Source organism: Glycine soja, chromosome 10, assembly GCF_004193775.1.
Source record: "Glycine soja cultivar W05 chromosome 10, ASM419377v2, whole genome shotgun sequence".
NCBI lineage: Eukaryota > Viridiplantae > Streptophyta > Magnoliopsida > Fabales > Fabaceae > Glycine > Glycine soja.
The window spans coordinates 47,654,052-47,670,216 of NC_041011.1; the positions used below are offsets into that span (position 1 = coordinate 47,654,052).

The 16,165-nt window shown below is 33.4% G+C and overlaps 3 protein-coding genes across 3 annotated transcripts; 1 reads left to right on the plus strand and 2 right to left on the minus strand.

The window, feature by feature from the left end:
• The first annotated feature begins 2,007 nt into the window (after positions 1–2,007).
• On the plus strand, positions 2,008–4,750 carry LOC114372016. Its single transcript, XM_028329387.1, has 2 exons — positions 2,008–2,227; positions 3,417–4,750. The coding sequence occupies exon 2, from the start codon at positions 3,839–3,841 to the stop codon at positions 4,403–4,405; it is 567 nt and encodes a 188-aa protein (XP_028185188.1). The 5' UTR covers positions 2,008–2,227; positions 3,417–3,838; the 3' UTR covers positions 4,406–4,750.
• A 3,266-nt stretch (positions 4,751–8,016) lies between these two features.
• Positions 8,017–10,107, minus strand: LOC114371824 (deSI-like protein At4g17486). The gene is made up of 4 exons (XM_028329150.1): positions 9,976–10,107; positions 8,598–8,862; positions 8,430–8,497; positions 8,017–8,274 (listed from the first exon to the last, which is right to left on the minus strand). The coding sequence occupies exons 1-4, from the start codon at positions 10,105–10,107 to the stop codon at positions 8,017–8,019; spliced, it is 723 nt and encodes a 240-aa protein (XP_028184951.1).
• A 2,651-nt stretch (positions 10,108–12,758) lies between these two features.
• Positions 12,759–16,016, minus strand: LOC114371977 (probable receptor-like protein kinase At5g24010). The gene has a single exon (XM_028329337.1). The coding sequence runs from the start codon at positions 15,568–15,570 to the stop codon at positions 13,090–13,092; it is 2,481 nt and encodes an 826-aa protein (XP_028185138.1). The 5' UTR covers positions 15,571–16,016; the 3' UTR covers positions 12,759–13,089.
• Between the last annotated feature and the right edge of the window lie 149 nt (positions 16,017–16,165).

The window sequence follows — 16,165 nt, forward strand, 5'->3', positions numbered from 1 at the left end:
CTGAAAGGAATTGAAGAATTTAGCTGAAGGCAAATTGTTAGATGACCGTATTTGGGCGATTAACGTAATGTTCTATTAAACAGGATTGTGAAGCAGAATTGCCATCCAATTCCAAGGTGATTCATTGCACCCTTAATGAATGGTCCTGAGGGAAGCCCGGTCGAAGATATTAGCGAATAAACAAGAGGGTGTGATTATTTAGTAGTTTTTTTTATTTTTGTAGGAATGAAATTTTATTGTGACCCGAACCTAAAGCAAGTGGTACAGTTTGCAAAGAAAATGGAGAAGATCACGCGAAATGTTGGTGCGGATTCAACAGTTCCATGTGGAAACCCAAGTGCGAAATAATGAAGCCGTGCAGCCAAACCAATGAATTTTGACGTGATTAAACTGTGTAATCAACAGTTGGACATTAGATTAAAGATCAAATTATTTTGTTATTGCCTTAGATGCTTTAATTAGAAAAAATAATGTCATATACGGACCGTATACAATAGTTATACACAAGTATCATCTAATTATAAATTATGTATGATGACTTTGTTAATTCTTATAATAAATGCTTTAAAAATCATATAAAAATTATTTAGAATTAGATAATAATGTAAAAAAAATTATATCATCAGCGTGCAAGACCATTAAGCTCTTTTAATTATATATATATATATATATATATATATATATATATATATATATATATATATATATATTAAAAGTTACACATCCGCATAAATGAACTTTTAAGGCATAATTTTTTTTTTATATAATTTTTAGCATTATCGACAACTAATTTTGGGCTTTTATTCTTAACTTTGAGATTTTAAAAGATAGAATAAAAACTATTGAATAAATTTTTAAATTGAGAATATGAATGTTTACAAAATATTTCCATCTTGTGAAATCTTGAAATTTACAAGAGAGTATTTAAAGTTAGTTTATGATAATATAGAAAGTTACATATATAGAAGAAAAATGTTTGTAAGATAAAATATTTGCTTACATTAAGATATAAAAAGATTTATCTCTTGAAAAAAGATAGAGTAATTTTTTAATTTTAAAAAAGAAATTAATATATAATAAATATTTTTGCTATATTAAGTGCATTTATTTTCTAGTCTTTTAATTCCCATACTGTATTGGGCTTTCGGCCCAATGTTGAATGGACTAAAGGTCCTCTAAAACAGTTATTTATTTAGGTGCAAAGTAGTAATTCACACCCATGTATGTAATAATATTAATATTCTCAAAGGATCAAAGCTTATATACGAGATTTTTTTTTTGTGTGTGTGTGTGAGCTAGCTTATATAAGATAGTGCTTGAAAATGTAGAACACGTACTAAAAATGCTTACTCCAGATCCAGTCCATAGTAAACCTGCATCCCAAATTTCACCACATGCAAGCAGGCAGAAGGAAAAGAAGCAAAGAAAAAAAGAACAAGAAAAATAATGAACCGGTGAAAAATTAAAAGAATCACTTTATAGAGTGTTTAGAAAAGTAAGGATCATTATCAAGAAAGTGCTCATAGCTAGTTTTTTATTTATTTCATCCTTTACAAAAAAAAAAAAAACTCAATTAGAACCATAAACCAAGTGATGGTTTAAGATTATTTTTCTCTATAGAAGAGTGCTAAGAATACCTTTAAGGCTCTAACATATCCTTATAAAACTTTTTATTTTAATTAAAGTGTGTTGAAAAGAATATGTTTCATGCATTTTTAAACAGGAAAAGAAAAATCTGAACCGTTCACTAGAGCCTCAGGAATTGACGCAAAAGATGCGGGATCCTCCGGCTAGGATGAGTCCCATGACGAGGCTATTGGATAATGATAGGTCCCACACTAGACCATGATGGGACACGTGTCCGCTCGAAGGCGAACAAACACGAGCTGTCACCGTAGAAAAGAAAAGTCAGATTTTTCTAGAGTACCCTTTTCTCATCATCCGACACGTGTCCCACCACCATTCGTGATTCACATCGTTCATGTTTCTTGTTTCCTTTCCTCTCTCATCGTCTCTCGTTATTGTTATCAGTTACTTCCTCGCTCCCTCTTTCTTCTCTCTCCTTTCGGTTTTCACCTTTTCTTTTCCCACACAAGTACGTTTTCTCTAGATCCAACCACTTCCATTGCCACCAATTGCTTCTTCTTGTTTATTTTGCTCCCATACCATTAGCAACACTGTGTTAGATACTCAGATCCCCCCTCTTTTCTCTATGCCATTCCCCCAGGTTTGATTCATTGTTTTCTCATTCAAAGTTTGCATTTTTTTGTTCTCGATGGGTTCCTTTTCTTTTCTTTTAATGGGTATTTGGATCTGGTTCTTAATTATGCGTTGGAGTGATTGATTTTCAAGAAAGTTGATGTTTTTAATTCTGGGTTGAGTAGATCTTATGGTTGTGGAATTTGGGGTTGTTTGGTTTTTACTTCAATTGATGTGTTTGGTGTTCCTAACAAATTGGGTAGATCTGGTAAGTATTATAATGGTTCTTTTTCGTTTTTGGCTCTCTTTCTCTCTGATTGCAAATAGAATTTGAGGGGGTAAGAAAACGTGGTCTTCTGCTCTATTCCTTAAAAATCATTAAATCAACTCACCGAAGATGAATAATTTGCTTGAAATTTGGTGGTTATTCTGTCCAGACAATGATTCATCGTGTTTATACATTATAAAAGTCATTGAAGAACTTTAATTTCAAGCTACTATTAGTATGCACTTTTGACTTGGTTATTAGGTGGGCGGGTATTGGTGGATGAATAGATTAATTTAGGATGAATCGGTTAGTACTGTCTCAGTTGTCAACATGGTTAAAGCAGTGTTGATGCGATGTGGACATCAGTTATGTGGTTTTCATATGGATCAAGTCTTAATTTGACTTGTTAAGTAATTATCATGATCCTTGGTTTCTATGGCTTTTTTGTTTCCCAGCCAATAAGGGAAAAGTGTGTCGTTGTTTCTGAATAATTTATTAGTCAGGGCTGATACAAATTACAATGTTTAAAACAAATATGTTTGATGTGTCTTTCTGCATTACATTTTCTTTCACCCCTCCCTGCACTTCAGTCCTCAACCTGTCCTTAACAAATTTTGGCTATACACTGCTTGATGTACTGTTTCTGCATTTAATTAACATGTTTCAATCATGCTACTGTGTTCTTTTCTTTTCTTCTTTTCTAATGAATATTTTTTCATGCATTATTATTTATTAAAATGATAGAAATGCATCACTTCTATTGTTTTTAATCAAACCTGCTTAGTGTTACTAAAAATTGGAAATTAGTTGTTGTAATTTTGGTATAAAAATTTTGAATCTCTCTATATTCTTCTGTTCATGTTGTTATGTTTGTGTATTTATCTTTATGTGAATGAATATGTCTCCTTATCTTTGTGATGATTTGGCTGTGTTTTTGTTTATATTGCAGCTGGGAAGGGTGTACTGGAATCAGAGTGTAGCTGTGGGGTGCAGATTGATTACTATTCTTGTGTTGGCCTTTTCAGGATGGGCAAGTGCAAGGGTTGTGGGCAGATAGGAAGAATGGGAACAACAAATGGGTCAATGAGTTCTTATGAATTTTCGTTGATGTTGTCTCCTGTTGTTTCTTTTTGGGATTGTATGTTCCGTAAAATGAGGTATTCCTACAGACCTGAGTGGGTGTAGTGGTTAGAACGTAACTTTAGTACTAGTCTCAATACTTTAACTAAATAGAGTATATTAGCATAACAATTTAGGGAAAGGGGAGAAATTATAAACAAAAAAATGTATACAGCTTTAAAGAAATTCTCTTGAAGGATAGGAGTTCTCAAAAGTTATTTTTTTTAAGTATTTATATAGATAGTGGGTTCTATGGATAACATGGCATGTAATAAAGGGCAACGCTTGAGAAAGGCAAAGAAGAAGCAGGTGAAAGATGAGTTGGATAGACTGAAACAGGCTGAAAAGAAAAAGAGGCGCCTGGAAAAAGCTCTAGCTACTTCTGCTGCCATCATTTCCGAACTGGAGAAAAAGAAGCAGAAAAAGAAAGAAGAGCAACAAAGACTCGATGAAGAGGGTGCCGCAATTGCTGAAGCAGTGGCTCTGCATGTTCTACTCGGCGAAGACTCGGACGATTCTTGTAATGTTGTTATAAATGACTGTGAATGCAAGACCTGGAATTATAATCATAAGCTAGGCCTCTTCATGGATGAAAGAAGAGCTTGTTTTCCTCATCTAGATGGTGGTACGTGGTCTGTCTCTGCTGAAAGCGGCAAATGGTCCTTCACATCCGGCCCTCTTGAGAAGAACGTGTATGAACCCCTATATGAAGAAGCAGGATGGGGTCCTACTGGATTCTCTGTTGATCTTATAGCAGCACAAGCAGTTAGATCACTCCATATTGCAAAGGAGGCGGATGAAGCAAGGATTATCTTCTAAAGGAATGCTGAATGAAGTCTTGTTTGTGTCTTTTCTGGTCACTGGAGATGAAGTCTTAATCTTCTGTTATCTTACTGGAGGTTGTCTTCTGCATATTACTTCTATATAATATGCTTGTCAGCTACGTTCTGCTTCAGTTGTGACTGAAGAACTTTTTGCTGTGTCATCATATTTTCTTCTGATTTTCATTAACTGCATGCAAGGCTGCTAATTTTCTATTGGAGTGACTTTTCATACTCTGATTGTAATGGAGATTTATACTTTTTTGAGTTGATTACAAATAATATAAATGCTCGAGTGGAACTCAATGACTCATAATTTATATATACTTGCATTGTGGCCTCTTGGATTACGTCTCATAATTTAGTTCTCTTTCCATCTTATACAGTATAATTCTTGTGATAGTGTTAGTAGTTTAAAATTGAATAAGCAACAGTTCTGTGTTGAATCCTCACTCAAGTTGTGTTTATGCTTTAAGGCAATGTAGTTGGGCTATTTAACCATTAAGTGTACTTTTAGATTAAAGTCTATAAATAAGTTTTGGTCAAACTGAGTTTGTTTCTCCAAAACTAAGTTTGCACGCAAAATTTTAGTCTACAATATATTTTTGAGGGGTGATTAAAAATGATTTTAAACTGATTTTACTTTCAAAAATATACTTGAATCCTTCACCTGAAATTCAAACATATCCTAATTTCACTTTTGATGCCTTGTATTTAATAACTAGACTACAAAGCAGAGATAGTTACTGGTGAACAACGTGGTGCGATCACTTTCAATTCTAAGACTTTAAATTCGAGTATGTCAATCACTAATGCGAAATTATAATAATGCTCATGAGCGAAAAGAAAACAGGATGCAACACTACAGCATCTTTAGGAAGGGGCAATTGAGAATGTACCAGAAAACACTAATTTGGGGAACCAATCAAGAATCACGATGGGTAGAAGATGGTAGTGTTATTTAGCATATGCCTTACAGTTGACAAACACTAATTTCTTTTTGAGGATGGAGTTCGTGGCTATTGGCTTCAGGCCATTGACTTTTGAAGTTTCGGTGCTTGCTAAAAGGAGCCCACATTCTCTCATGGCTTACATCATAGCAGGCATCATATATACACTCTTGGATCTTGTTTGGTGCAATTTGTCCGTATTCTTTTCTCATTTAACTTGAATCGGGATAGCGAATGTGAAGTGACCTAATATAAAATTAAAGAAAAAATGTATTTTTATCTTATACATTCTGTCAAAATATGATTAATGCTCCTATATTTTTGTATCAATGAGTTTGGTCCCAAATTTTTTTTAAAAAAAACATGTGAATTTAGTCTTTTCCTTCTAAGAATTCATCATATTTTTAAATTAGTTAGACTTGATTTGATTAGGCTTAAAATGAAAACCACAAACTCAAACAATTTAATTAATAGTCCTGTCTGGATTATTGGATCAATTCTATCCAACTATTGTGTCTCTTGGATCCCGTCTCATTAATGGGTGATTCAATAACTTTGTCAATGCAAGGTGCTTTTTTTTTTCAACGACCAACTCACGTTAAAAGTTTATTCCTTGCACTCATTATACGCATTATGTATGTTGCATTTTCTGTGGTGCTCTTTGCATGTTACACAGTATCGTTCTTGTGATAACATTAGTAGATTTAAAAACGAATAAGCAACATATGTTAGATAGCTAAACTATGCAGCAAAGATGAATACTGATAAACAATGTCAACGTGGTGCCACCACTTTCAATTTTAAGTCATTAAATAAGAATCTGTTAGCTAACCAACGGGAAGCTAGCCTTATTTAATATTATTATTGATCATGAGCAAATTAAAGAAAACTGGTTGCAACACAATAGGATCTTAGGAAGGACGACTGAGAACATACAATGACTACGTAGCATATTGGTGCTAACTGCTAATTAGTTAGAGAACCAATATCAAGAATCGTACGTGATGGATTGATGGTTGTGTCATTTAGCATATGCCTTACTATAGTTGATAATGCTACTTTCATTTTGAGAATGAAGTTCATGGCTAGTGGCTTCACACCGTTGACTTTTGTTGAAGTTCTGGTGCTTGGTAAAAGGGGTCCTCGTTATCTGATGGTTTACATCATTACATGCATCATATATTCTGGATCTCTTGTTCGCTGCGCCCATATTCTTCTCTGATTAGAGGCGCTGAAGTGACCTTATGTAAATTATTAAATTAGATACAATCATTCATTTCAACCAAAAATATTTGCAATAAGAAATAACTATTTGTGTCTCTTGCAAGTGATTCAAAGTTTTAATCTTGACTATTTTTCACAAAAATAACTTTAAATCAATATCATAGTCAACAAAAAAAAACATTAATTTCTTTGGATAAAAATACTTATAAAATTAAATGATTTAGGTGATAGTAATATTATTATAACATGTCACAAATGTTTGATATAGTTTTTTTTAATTTCATTATAACATTTATAAATTTTATTATATTTAATGCTATTTTTACAGATTTAAAAAATAATATATATTTCAAATTAAATTTACGTGTCAAAGTGATTATATATATATATATATATATATATATATATATATATATATATATATATATATATATATATATATATATATATATACCTTTACCTTTTCTACTTAAAATACTCTTTGAAAACCTAAGCTTTTGGTAAAAGAACAAAGCAATTTCATTTTAGCTTCATAAGTATACTGTTCTTTATATTTTTCGTTCATATTTGCCTGTTATAAAAATAGTCAACAAAAGGACATGTCCCCATTGCCATTAGGTGAACAAAGTTTTCAAAATCTAAACAAACTTATTATGGACCAGGCTTAGGGCCCAATCCAGATCCAAAGCTTGTAATCCCCTTGAAGTGTTGACTCGGTTTGACTAGACTAGTCCCCATTTACTACTCCAGAACAACTTGCAATTTATCTGTAAAGAACGTGCGTCCTAAATGTAGAAATTCAACTCAGGATTACTCCTATAAATATTGGCAACGTCATTTTGACATACATGCATTTTTATTACCTTTATCTTTTGTGTAGGGTTCTAACTCGAGCATCAGAGTGTTCTTGCATACACCTGATCTACCTGTGCTCACGTAGTCTGATTTTGTATAGTTCAGACTCTTTATCATATTAACACAGGTGAATATTCATTATATAGAGTTAGGATACATCATCTCACCATTTTAGACAAATCAAAACCCATACCTACTCAAGAGAAAATTACCAATTAAAGTGAATAAAAACAATTAAATCCAACAACAAAAATGAAGTATTTTTTTAGAAAAAAGTTTTACATAATTAATTACGTAAAGAATGAAGACATTGATGGATCCAGGTTATGAGGTGTATGGGCAATTGCCCCGTAATCTTTTTAACATGTACGTCTTAATATAATATATATGCATAATGTATATAATTAATTGTACAAATTGATTCCACAATTTGAAATGTAGCAAGAAAAGTCAATATTGTACAATATAGTTACTGTCCTCACAAATTTATATATATACACGAATATTGTCCTCATAATTTACTATATTTTTTTTATGTGTCAGTAAATGAAGACCCCAACTTTATAAAAGCATTGCCTTGTCATATTTTGTTTCGTGTTTGTTGTTGAGGCTCAAGCTCACTCCGTTTCCAGCTAGAGCTTAAACACCTGAATGGTTTGGTGCGGCTAATAAGGCTTTTCAACAAAACAGCTTGAACTCTAGGAGATCCTCCTCCTCTATTGGATTTTCTAGGGGAAGAATCCAGATCAGTTTTAACATTATTTTTTGTAAAACCGCCAAAGAGGAACCGGTATGCAACTTTGCTTGCTGATACAATATTTGTTTTGGCTTTCCGGAACTACAATAACCACTTATTATTAGATTTTGTCATGGATGTGCCAACACTAATAACAAAAAGCAAAGCACATGATTTCAAGAGTTTGAAATCCAAGACATAATTCGAATAAACCTATAAAACTTTTAGCGTTTTATTAAGGATACGTAAAAGCTCACCCGTAATGCTGCATTCTCAACCCTTTCCCTAGTAACATCACCAGCGTTAGCAAACCTATTAACCCAGCCTGTCATCAAAATATACTGTAAGAATGAATAAAATAAACAGTGAGAGCAGGAAAATATATTTACAAAGTCATCAAGAATTAACATGTGGATAACACTTACCAGGAAGTTTTTCCACACCCAGCCTTGCACAGAATTCATCACAGAAGTGGTTGCAGTTTTTGGACAAGGGGTCATAGGAATCTCCACGCCATTCTCTACTAAGTTGAGTTAACATTTCTATTACCTGGAAAAAGTTGAAGTTAGTATCCCCTAGAACAAATGATTTGCGATATTTATACATCGTGTTCTTTCCCGCAGGGCATCTAAAAACTCCAGTATCTCCTCCCTCACAGAATCCAAATGACCATTCATCATCTCCATAAACCTGCTGTCAAAGAACCACAAATACTTTCATGCATGCAGTTAAAAAATGTAGACCCCCTAATTAACCTGTTACGTAAACCATTCTATATATATCTTATTCATTTGAAGTCAAATACAATAAATATAACATTAAATTACATTATTACTTTATATATTTATTATATTTTGACTATATATATCACCAAATTAACTGAAACACAATATTTCTGACCTTTTTTACTAATAAAAACATAAATAATTAACATTATAAAATAAAGAATATTTACATCAAATAAGGTATATATTAATTTATTAACACAATTTTGAAGTCAAACACAATACAATAAAGTATTTAAATTACAACATATAGTTCATACATATTTATTGTTTTAATTATACATTGTAGTTATTATTAGTCTTAAAATTGATGTTTTGACTTAACTAAAAAACTAACTCAAAAGGAACGTATTATCACTTGCTTATATGATTCATTTTGGTTAATTATATTATTAATAGATGTGGAAATTTTCAACACCACGCATAATCATGCAAAAGGATTGAACATAGAAGCTTGTAAAATTTGTAGAATTGGATATCTTCAAGTGATCTATTAAAAATCCAATAATAATAGATGATTCTATAAATTGAAAAACAATTGTTAATGTAAGCTTTAAATCTTAGTATTGAAATTTGGGCCTGAATTAATTCAGTAATTGTCTTAATAAGTGAAAGTTGTCTCCTATATTAAATATTTTGTTTCAACTAAATAATGTGGAAGTCCCTGTTTTTTTTTTAATATCCAACAAGTATAAGACGCATGAGAAAAATATTCTTCTTTTTCTCTATTTCTTTTATTATTAATTTTTTTAGAAAATAAATGTCACTTTAGTGTGTACAATTTCTATTTATTTATTAGTCAAAAACTTAATTATGAAATGGAAGCTAGAAATGGAGGGAATCCATTCTAAAGACGCATTGCCCTCCCTAGACAACAAGGGCCAAAAGAAACAGGGCTGAAACTCAAGAATCCCACAAAACCAAAAAAAAACGATTTCTAATAACAATCATAAGCAATCCAGGGTCAAATTAAATAGTGAAAAAAGAAGAGAAGAAAATTGAAGAAAGGAGAAAGGACCTGAACCGCGCTGTGGAATATACCACCGAGACCAATAGTGCCATATAAGACGTTGTTGATGCCAACAATGGTTCTCTTCTTGCTCTCCGACCCATTGGTCACATCGTATATGTGCAGCATCACTTTTACCATCTTCGCCAAAACTGTAACTTGGTTCAACCGAATTTAGATGTTGGGATTCGTGGTAGTAAAAAAGAAATAAACCTGTCCTAAATTATAGTCAAGATGGCTAGTGGTAGATTAGGAAAACAATTAAATTTATTGTTAGTTAGAAACATGATTGCGGATTTGCGGTAGGAGACTTAGTTATTTTCTTCAGTTTAATTAATACTCATTTGGCCTTCACAGTTTACCGTTTAAAGTGAGGCCACGACTTTTGAAAATTTCTCTTTTCGCACATTAATTAAGTGAGATGATAAGCCTAAATAGTTAATAATTTTAAGAGTATTTGTCGAAGAAAAAAAAATACAAATCGTTAAATTAATTTTCTTATTTCATGTAGATTAGTTGAAGTGGTAGAATATTGGCCGCCTAATCTTTAATTTTTTAGATTACTTAATCTAAAATAGCTTTATATATATATATATATATATATATATATATATATATATATATATATATATATATATATATATATATATATAAAAGGCCTTTTAAACTAATTAACAGTAATTAAGAAAGATAGGACTTATAATCTCACTCTAATAATCTTTTCCAATCCACATAAGAGAGGGTGAGTTTATCTTATTAATTTAAAGTATTTATTATTTATTGACTATAAAAATTATAAACTAATTAATGATATTTTGGTAAAAAAAAAATTAACTTAAAGAGTCCATTTTTATAAAATTCTTTTTAATTTGTCTTTTATATTAATTATATTTTTACCAAAATATTCTTAATATTTTATATTTTTACAGCCAACAAACAATAAATGTTATAAATTAATAAGATATATTTTCTCTCACGTAGATTATAGAAGATGACTATTACATGTTAAAATGAGATTATGAGTATCACGGAATGCATGAATTAATTGACTTGAATTTATTCTAACTTAATGGAGGCTCTCTAGTTAGATTACTTGTTAAAGGCTAAGAAATTGAAATTATTTTCTTATCGTCTTCTTCAAGAAACAGTCTAAGATTTGTAGAACATCGATCAGGCCTGAGAAGCTAGAGGAACACGTATAACTAGCACATCAATTATATCTTTTCTTTTTTTATTCATTTTTTTTACCCTCATAATTTTAATTTTTTTATCAAAACACAAAATTTTAAAAATAAAAGAATTTCAAATGAAGCATTTAAAATTCTTAAAATTTTAAATTTCTCAAAATTTTAAATTCCTCCATCTAAACACACTCTTATTTCATGAACTAGATTTGAGACCCTTATAAAACACAAGTTTCCCACACTAGACCTTAAACAAGCGGGACCGGTCTCTACACCCACCATTAGCTATATGCCTATATCTAATCATCCGAGATTCTCACGGTCATGCTTGGTACCGGTTAATTAATAATGAAAAGTTTATATATAAAGCCGTGAGACTGAACAAAATAATAGAATATTAGTAGCGAGCACAGTGAAGCACATCACCACAGAAAAAATGGATAGCAACTTCCCGGCAATTGCTAGCTAGTATATGTTTTAGTGGAGACTACACGCTTCCATTGCCCCCTCTTGCTTTAGAAATGCACATAGTTTATTGTAGGCTGTATGCTATGAAACTCATATAAAGGGATATAGCTCATTCACGTGTGTCAAAAGAGTGATGGCCAGCTTTGCCTGAGCTTTTTAGAATATATGCAGAAACAAATACTATCATAAACTTTAGAAAAAAGATAAAAAGAAATATAGAATATTAGCATGTGAAATGTAACTGCACTTTCTAAATGTTTCAATTTTATATTTTCAGGTTTGAAACATACTACACCTTTTAGAAAATTCACCTTTTCTAGATACATCTGCTCCGTTAAAATTAATGTTAAATAGCTGGAATATTGGAGTTCTATTATTCATGATTTTGTTTGAAAAGTGGCCTAGAAGAGGTCAATGATTAAGCTATCTAAATCGGTTTTGAAGATATCATAGTAACATGTTATGCATTTGGAATGGTATTATGAAGTGTTCTGCTGATGTTTAGTACTTTCACTCATGGTACATTTTTCTAATCAGGGGATTGAGCAAGCTCTATCTGTTTTAGTATGAAATTGATGAAAAAGGTCGACTGGTGAGCTCATCATGATTTCTTCAATACACAATTTCTTCATTTGAACTTGGATTTGTACAGTGCCCAATGAGAAGAATATGGGGGGAACAAGTTGGTAAACTACTAATAGCATCAATCTCAACTTCATTTCATAAAAATATGCACATACTCATCAAACTCATTTCAATTGTATATTTTTAATTGTTATTTCTCATGATTTATAACAAGTAACAAGTTGAAAAATGCAAGAGATACAGCATTAATTAATTGTGAACCATGGTCCAATCCTCAATCGAACTTGAGCTTTCGAAAGGAACAAACTTTGCTTTATTGATTATCCTCCAGAGCATTAACAAGCACATTTTAACAAAAATGGAAATATCTGTTAATAAGGGCTTATCTAAAGCATGAAGTTGATACACAATGAACAACAGTTCAGCAAGACCTGTGTTGAAAAATTATATGGTAGAAATTTGGGCCATATAATTTCAACCAATCTTCTAACATATCCATTTTGTCTCGCGAAAGTTCTAAAAGAAAACCATTACATTTACATGTCTTTATTCACGTTAAGGAATGGAATTGAAATTAGAAATTTGAACTGAAATTCCAATTACATCATACAAATGGACCACAAACCTATAGCTCATCACAAATTTGACTGATTAAGCTCCAGAATAATAAGTACAGAATTGCTGTATAAAATAAATGAATAAATTATACTACAAAAATCTTGCTACCAATGAACTAGTGCTATATGGAGCCTTCCGTGAGTAAATCTTGCTAATACGGTTTTGATGCAATTTTCTTCAAAAAAAAAACTTGGTAGGAAAAAAAAGAAGTATGAAAGCTTAGGTACTGCTTTAATTTCTTGCTTATATTTGCGGCATAAACCTATCTCTATCTGCCTTCATTGTTCATTAGCTGGGAAAACACTTGGCTAGTACTTACATCTGAAGAACAGTTATAATGATCCCTCTCTGTCCTTCTGTTGGTAGAAGGATTTCCAGGAATAATTGCATTTGTCACACTCACAAATTCTTCACTAGCATGTCTATTGGCATGTGGCTCCCTTTGTTGACCACTTTCTTGGAGCTGAAGTGCATATTCCAAATTCCACAACACATCACCCATTGCAGGCCTGTCAACACCATATTCAGCCAAACATTTCTCTGCAGTCTCACAAAATTTTTTCAAGGAGTTTTGTTGGATCTGTCCAACAAGATGAGGATCAACAATTTGCTCCACCATGCCCTTTTGCAGCCATTCAAGTCCCCATTCTGCCAAATTCACTTGTTCTCTTGCAAGTTGTGGATCAACAGCAGGTCTTCCACAAAGAACCTCAAAAAGCACAACCCCAAATGAATAAACATCTGACTTATCCGTAAGCTGCTGCCTCCGGTAATACTCGGGATCAAGATAGCCAAAGCTACCTTTCACATTAGTACTCACATGTGTTTCATTGATGCATGGCCCTGACCTTGAAAGACCAAAGTCAGCAACCTTGGCAACATAGTTTTCATCAAGTAATATGTTGGTTGACTTGATGTCACGGTGGATGATTCCTTGAGCAAAACCAGTGTGAAGATAGTGAAGGCCTCTAGCCGCACCAATGCATATCTCAAGACGCTGCTTCCAAGAGAGAGGTGTTTGTAGTGATGAACCATATAAATGCTTCTTCAGTGGACCCTTTTCGACATACTCATAGACAAGTATCATTTCTGAATTCTCTTCACAGAAACCAACTAGTGAAACTAGGTGGCGATGGCGAATTTTGGACAGAACTGTTATCTCAGTCTGGAACTCTGGAAGGCCTTGCCTGGACCCTGGCATGCCTCTCTTGACAGCAACTTTCACGTTGTCTCTCAGCACTCCCTTGTAGACCATACCAAATCCACCAGACCCTATAATCAGACTTCTATCAAAGTTGTTTGTTGCTGATTGTATTTCAGCAAAAGGGATCTTCATGCCAAGAAGTCCATGAGAACCAGGCTCAGAGCTTCTACTAAGGGAGCTCCCTCCAAACATACTCAAAGGTGTCCATCCAACACTTTCTATTGTCCTTTGTTTTGGTTTATTCTTCCTGCATTTGGTACCAAGTAGAAAAGCAGTTACAACTAAAAACAAGACACCAATTCCTCCAACAGTTGAACCCACCAACACCCACAAATTCGTCCTCCTATGCACAACATTAGTACCGACATCATTGACCATCTTCATTATCTCTGCACCATTCAATATGGCATTCATCCTTATGGAACTGCTCAGCTCAGAAGGACCGACACTCACTTGAACAAAACCTGAATCAACTGAATTTGTAACAAAATCCACATAGACAGGTGATGCAAGTGTGTGGATTGTAAGGGCTGACAAATCAAGATCCTTGTATGCAATGTACCCATTGATGTACACATCAAAGTAGAGCAAGTTGAGAGCAGGACTAACAATATCACAAAAATGCAACCTAACCAAGTGTGGAACACCACCACCAGGAGACACAGGGAAGTTCCAGGTTATGTTGAACCTTGAAGCCAAACTTGAGTTTTCCCTATTCATCTGCTGAGCTGTCATGTAAACATTTTCAGGTGCAACCTCTCTAGTTGCACCTCCCTTCTGGTAATTTGGTGTGTGAGTGCTCACTGCAGGCTTTGCTGCACCCTTAAACACCAAATAATCCTCATCAGGAATCCAAGTCCTCCAAAGGGTGTCATTGAAGGGAGTTATTTTCAAACCCCCAACATTGATCCTATGAACAGTTTCCAAAACCTGAGATGAAAGGTTTCTGTACTCCTCCACCCCAGAAGGACCAACCAATCTGGCTCCAACATCTATAACAAAATCCACAGGGGCAGTAAACACCTCCAAAGCATTGACAAAGGCAAAACCTGATTCACCAACAGGCCTAAACAAAATCTCAAGCACGTTTGACTCAATCTTCAAAATAAACTCTTTGAGCAGCACATCATTAGGTGGTTGGAAATTGCTCAACACCGAAACCCCGTTAACAAAGACATTAAATTTTGCTGATTTAAGATCAAAAGTACTTTGAGCCTTGAAGGGGGAGAAATGAAAACGCACCAAGTGAGTGCCGTTTTTCTTCATGTTGAACCTGTACCTCGCAGTGCTTCTAAAAACTCTGGCTGTGTGGTACAAAGTAGACAAATTCTGAGGTGGCTTTTGGTATGTGAGTGAAATGGAATCATCTGAAGATAGAAAAGTGGAGCCTGGGTTGGTGGAATCTCCCATGAAGACTCTGTTGAAGAGGGAAGCATTGCTGTATGATCCACAACTAAGAAGAAAGTTATCTGTGGGAGAGAATGAAACTGAGAAAGGTATGAAAAGAAGAAGGATTATTAGGGGTATGAGGTTTTGGGTGTTCATTGAAGAAAGGATTTATTTTGGCGTTTTGGTTCCTTGAAGAGTGTGAGTATCAGGCTCTGAGGAAAACGCACGCCATGCGTAGTTGTTAGAGGATACAAAAGGTTAGTGTGAAGTGTGAACAGAACTGCAAAAAGAGGACAACAGAGATAGAGAGAGAGTGACTTAAGTTCCAGTGAAGATTTGAGAAGGAAGATGTAATATAGTACATGAATTTGGTCGATCAAATCAGAGGATTGCACCTACTTTCACATTTGCTTTTGATGGTTATTTGTTCATAAACTCCAAATATTTTTGGACGTTTCACACAAATCTGTATTAGTTTTCTCTCTCTGCGTTCAACTTCATATAACGGTAGAAAAATGTTAGTCGCATGCACACATCTAAAATACTGATACAGGCTGTTTCATCTTAACCTTTCATCTCGAATTAATTCTTGATACCTAATTGCTTCAAACACTGTAGAGTTTTGTCATCTATATATATGACTTGAACAGGATTTTTGGTGAAGGGTAAATATCAACTTCTATAAAAAGTTCTTACATAGCATGAAGTGAAAAACTTTCGTGAGATAAACAAGTGACTATTGGATCCAAAA

Bases quoted from the DNA above. Each gene is read 5' to 3' on its own strand.
- LOC114372016 (XM_028329387.1), top strand. From the start codon at position 3,839: ATGGATAACATGGCATGTAATAAAGGGCAACGCTTGAGAAAGGCAAAG.
- LOC114371824 (XM_028329150.1), bottom strand. From the start codon at position 10,107: ATGGTAAAAGTGATGCTGCACATATACGATGTGACCAATGGGTCGGAG. The intron at 8,863-9,975 runs GTCCTTTCTCCT...CTTTGACAGCAG, and splicing joins TATTCCACAGCGCGGTTCAG to GTTTATGGAGATGATGAATG. The intron at 8,498-8,597 runs GTAAGTGTTATC...TTTTGATGACAG, and splicing joins GGGTGTGGAAAAACTTCCTG to GCTGGGTTAATAGGTTTGCT.
- LOC114371977 (XM_028329337.1), bottom strand. From the start codon at position 15,570: ATGAACACCCAAAACCTCATACCCCTAATAATCCTTCTTCTTTTCATA.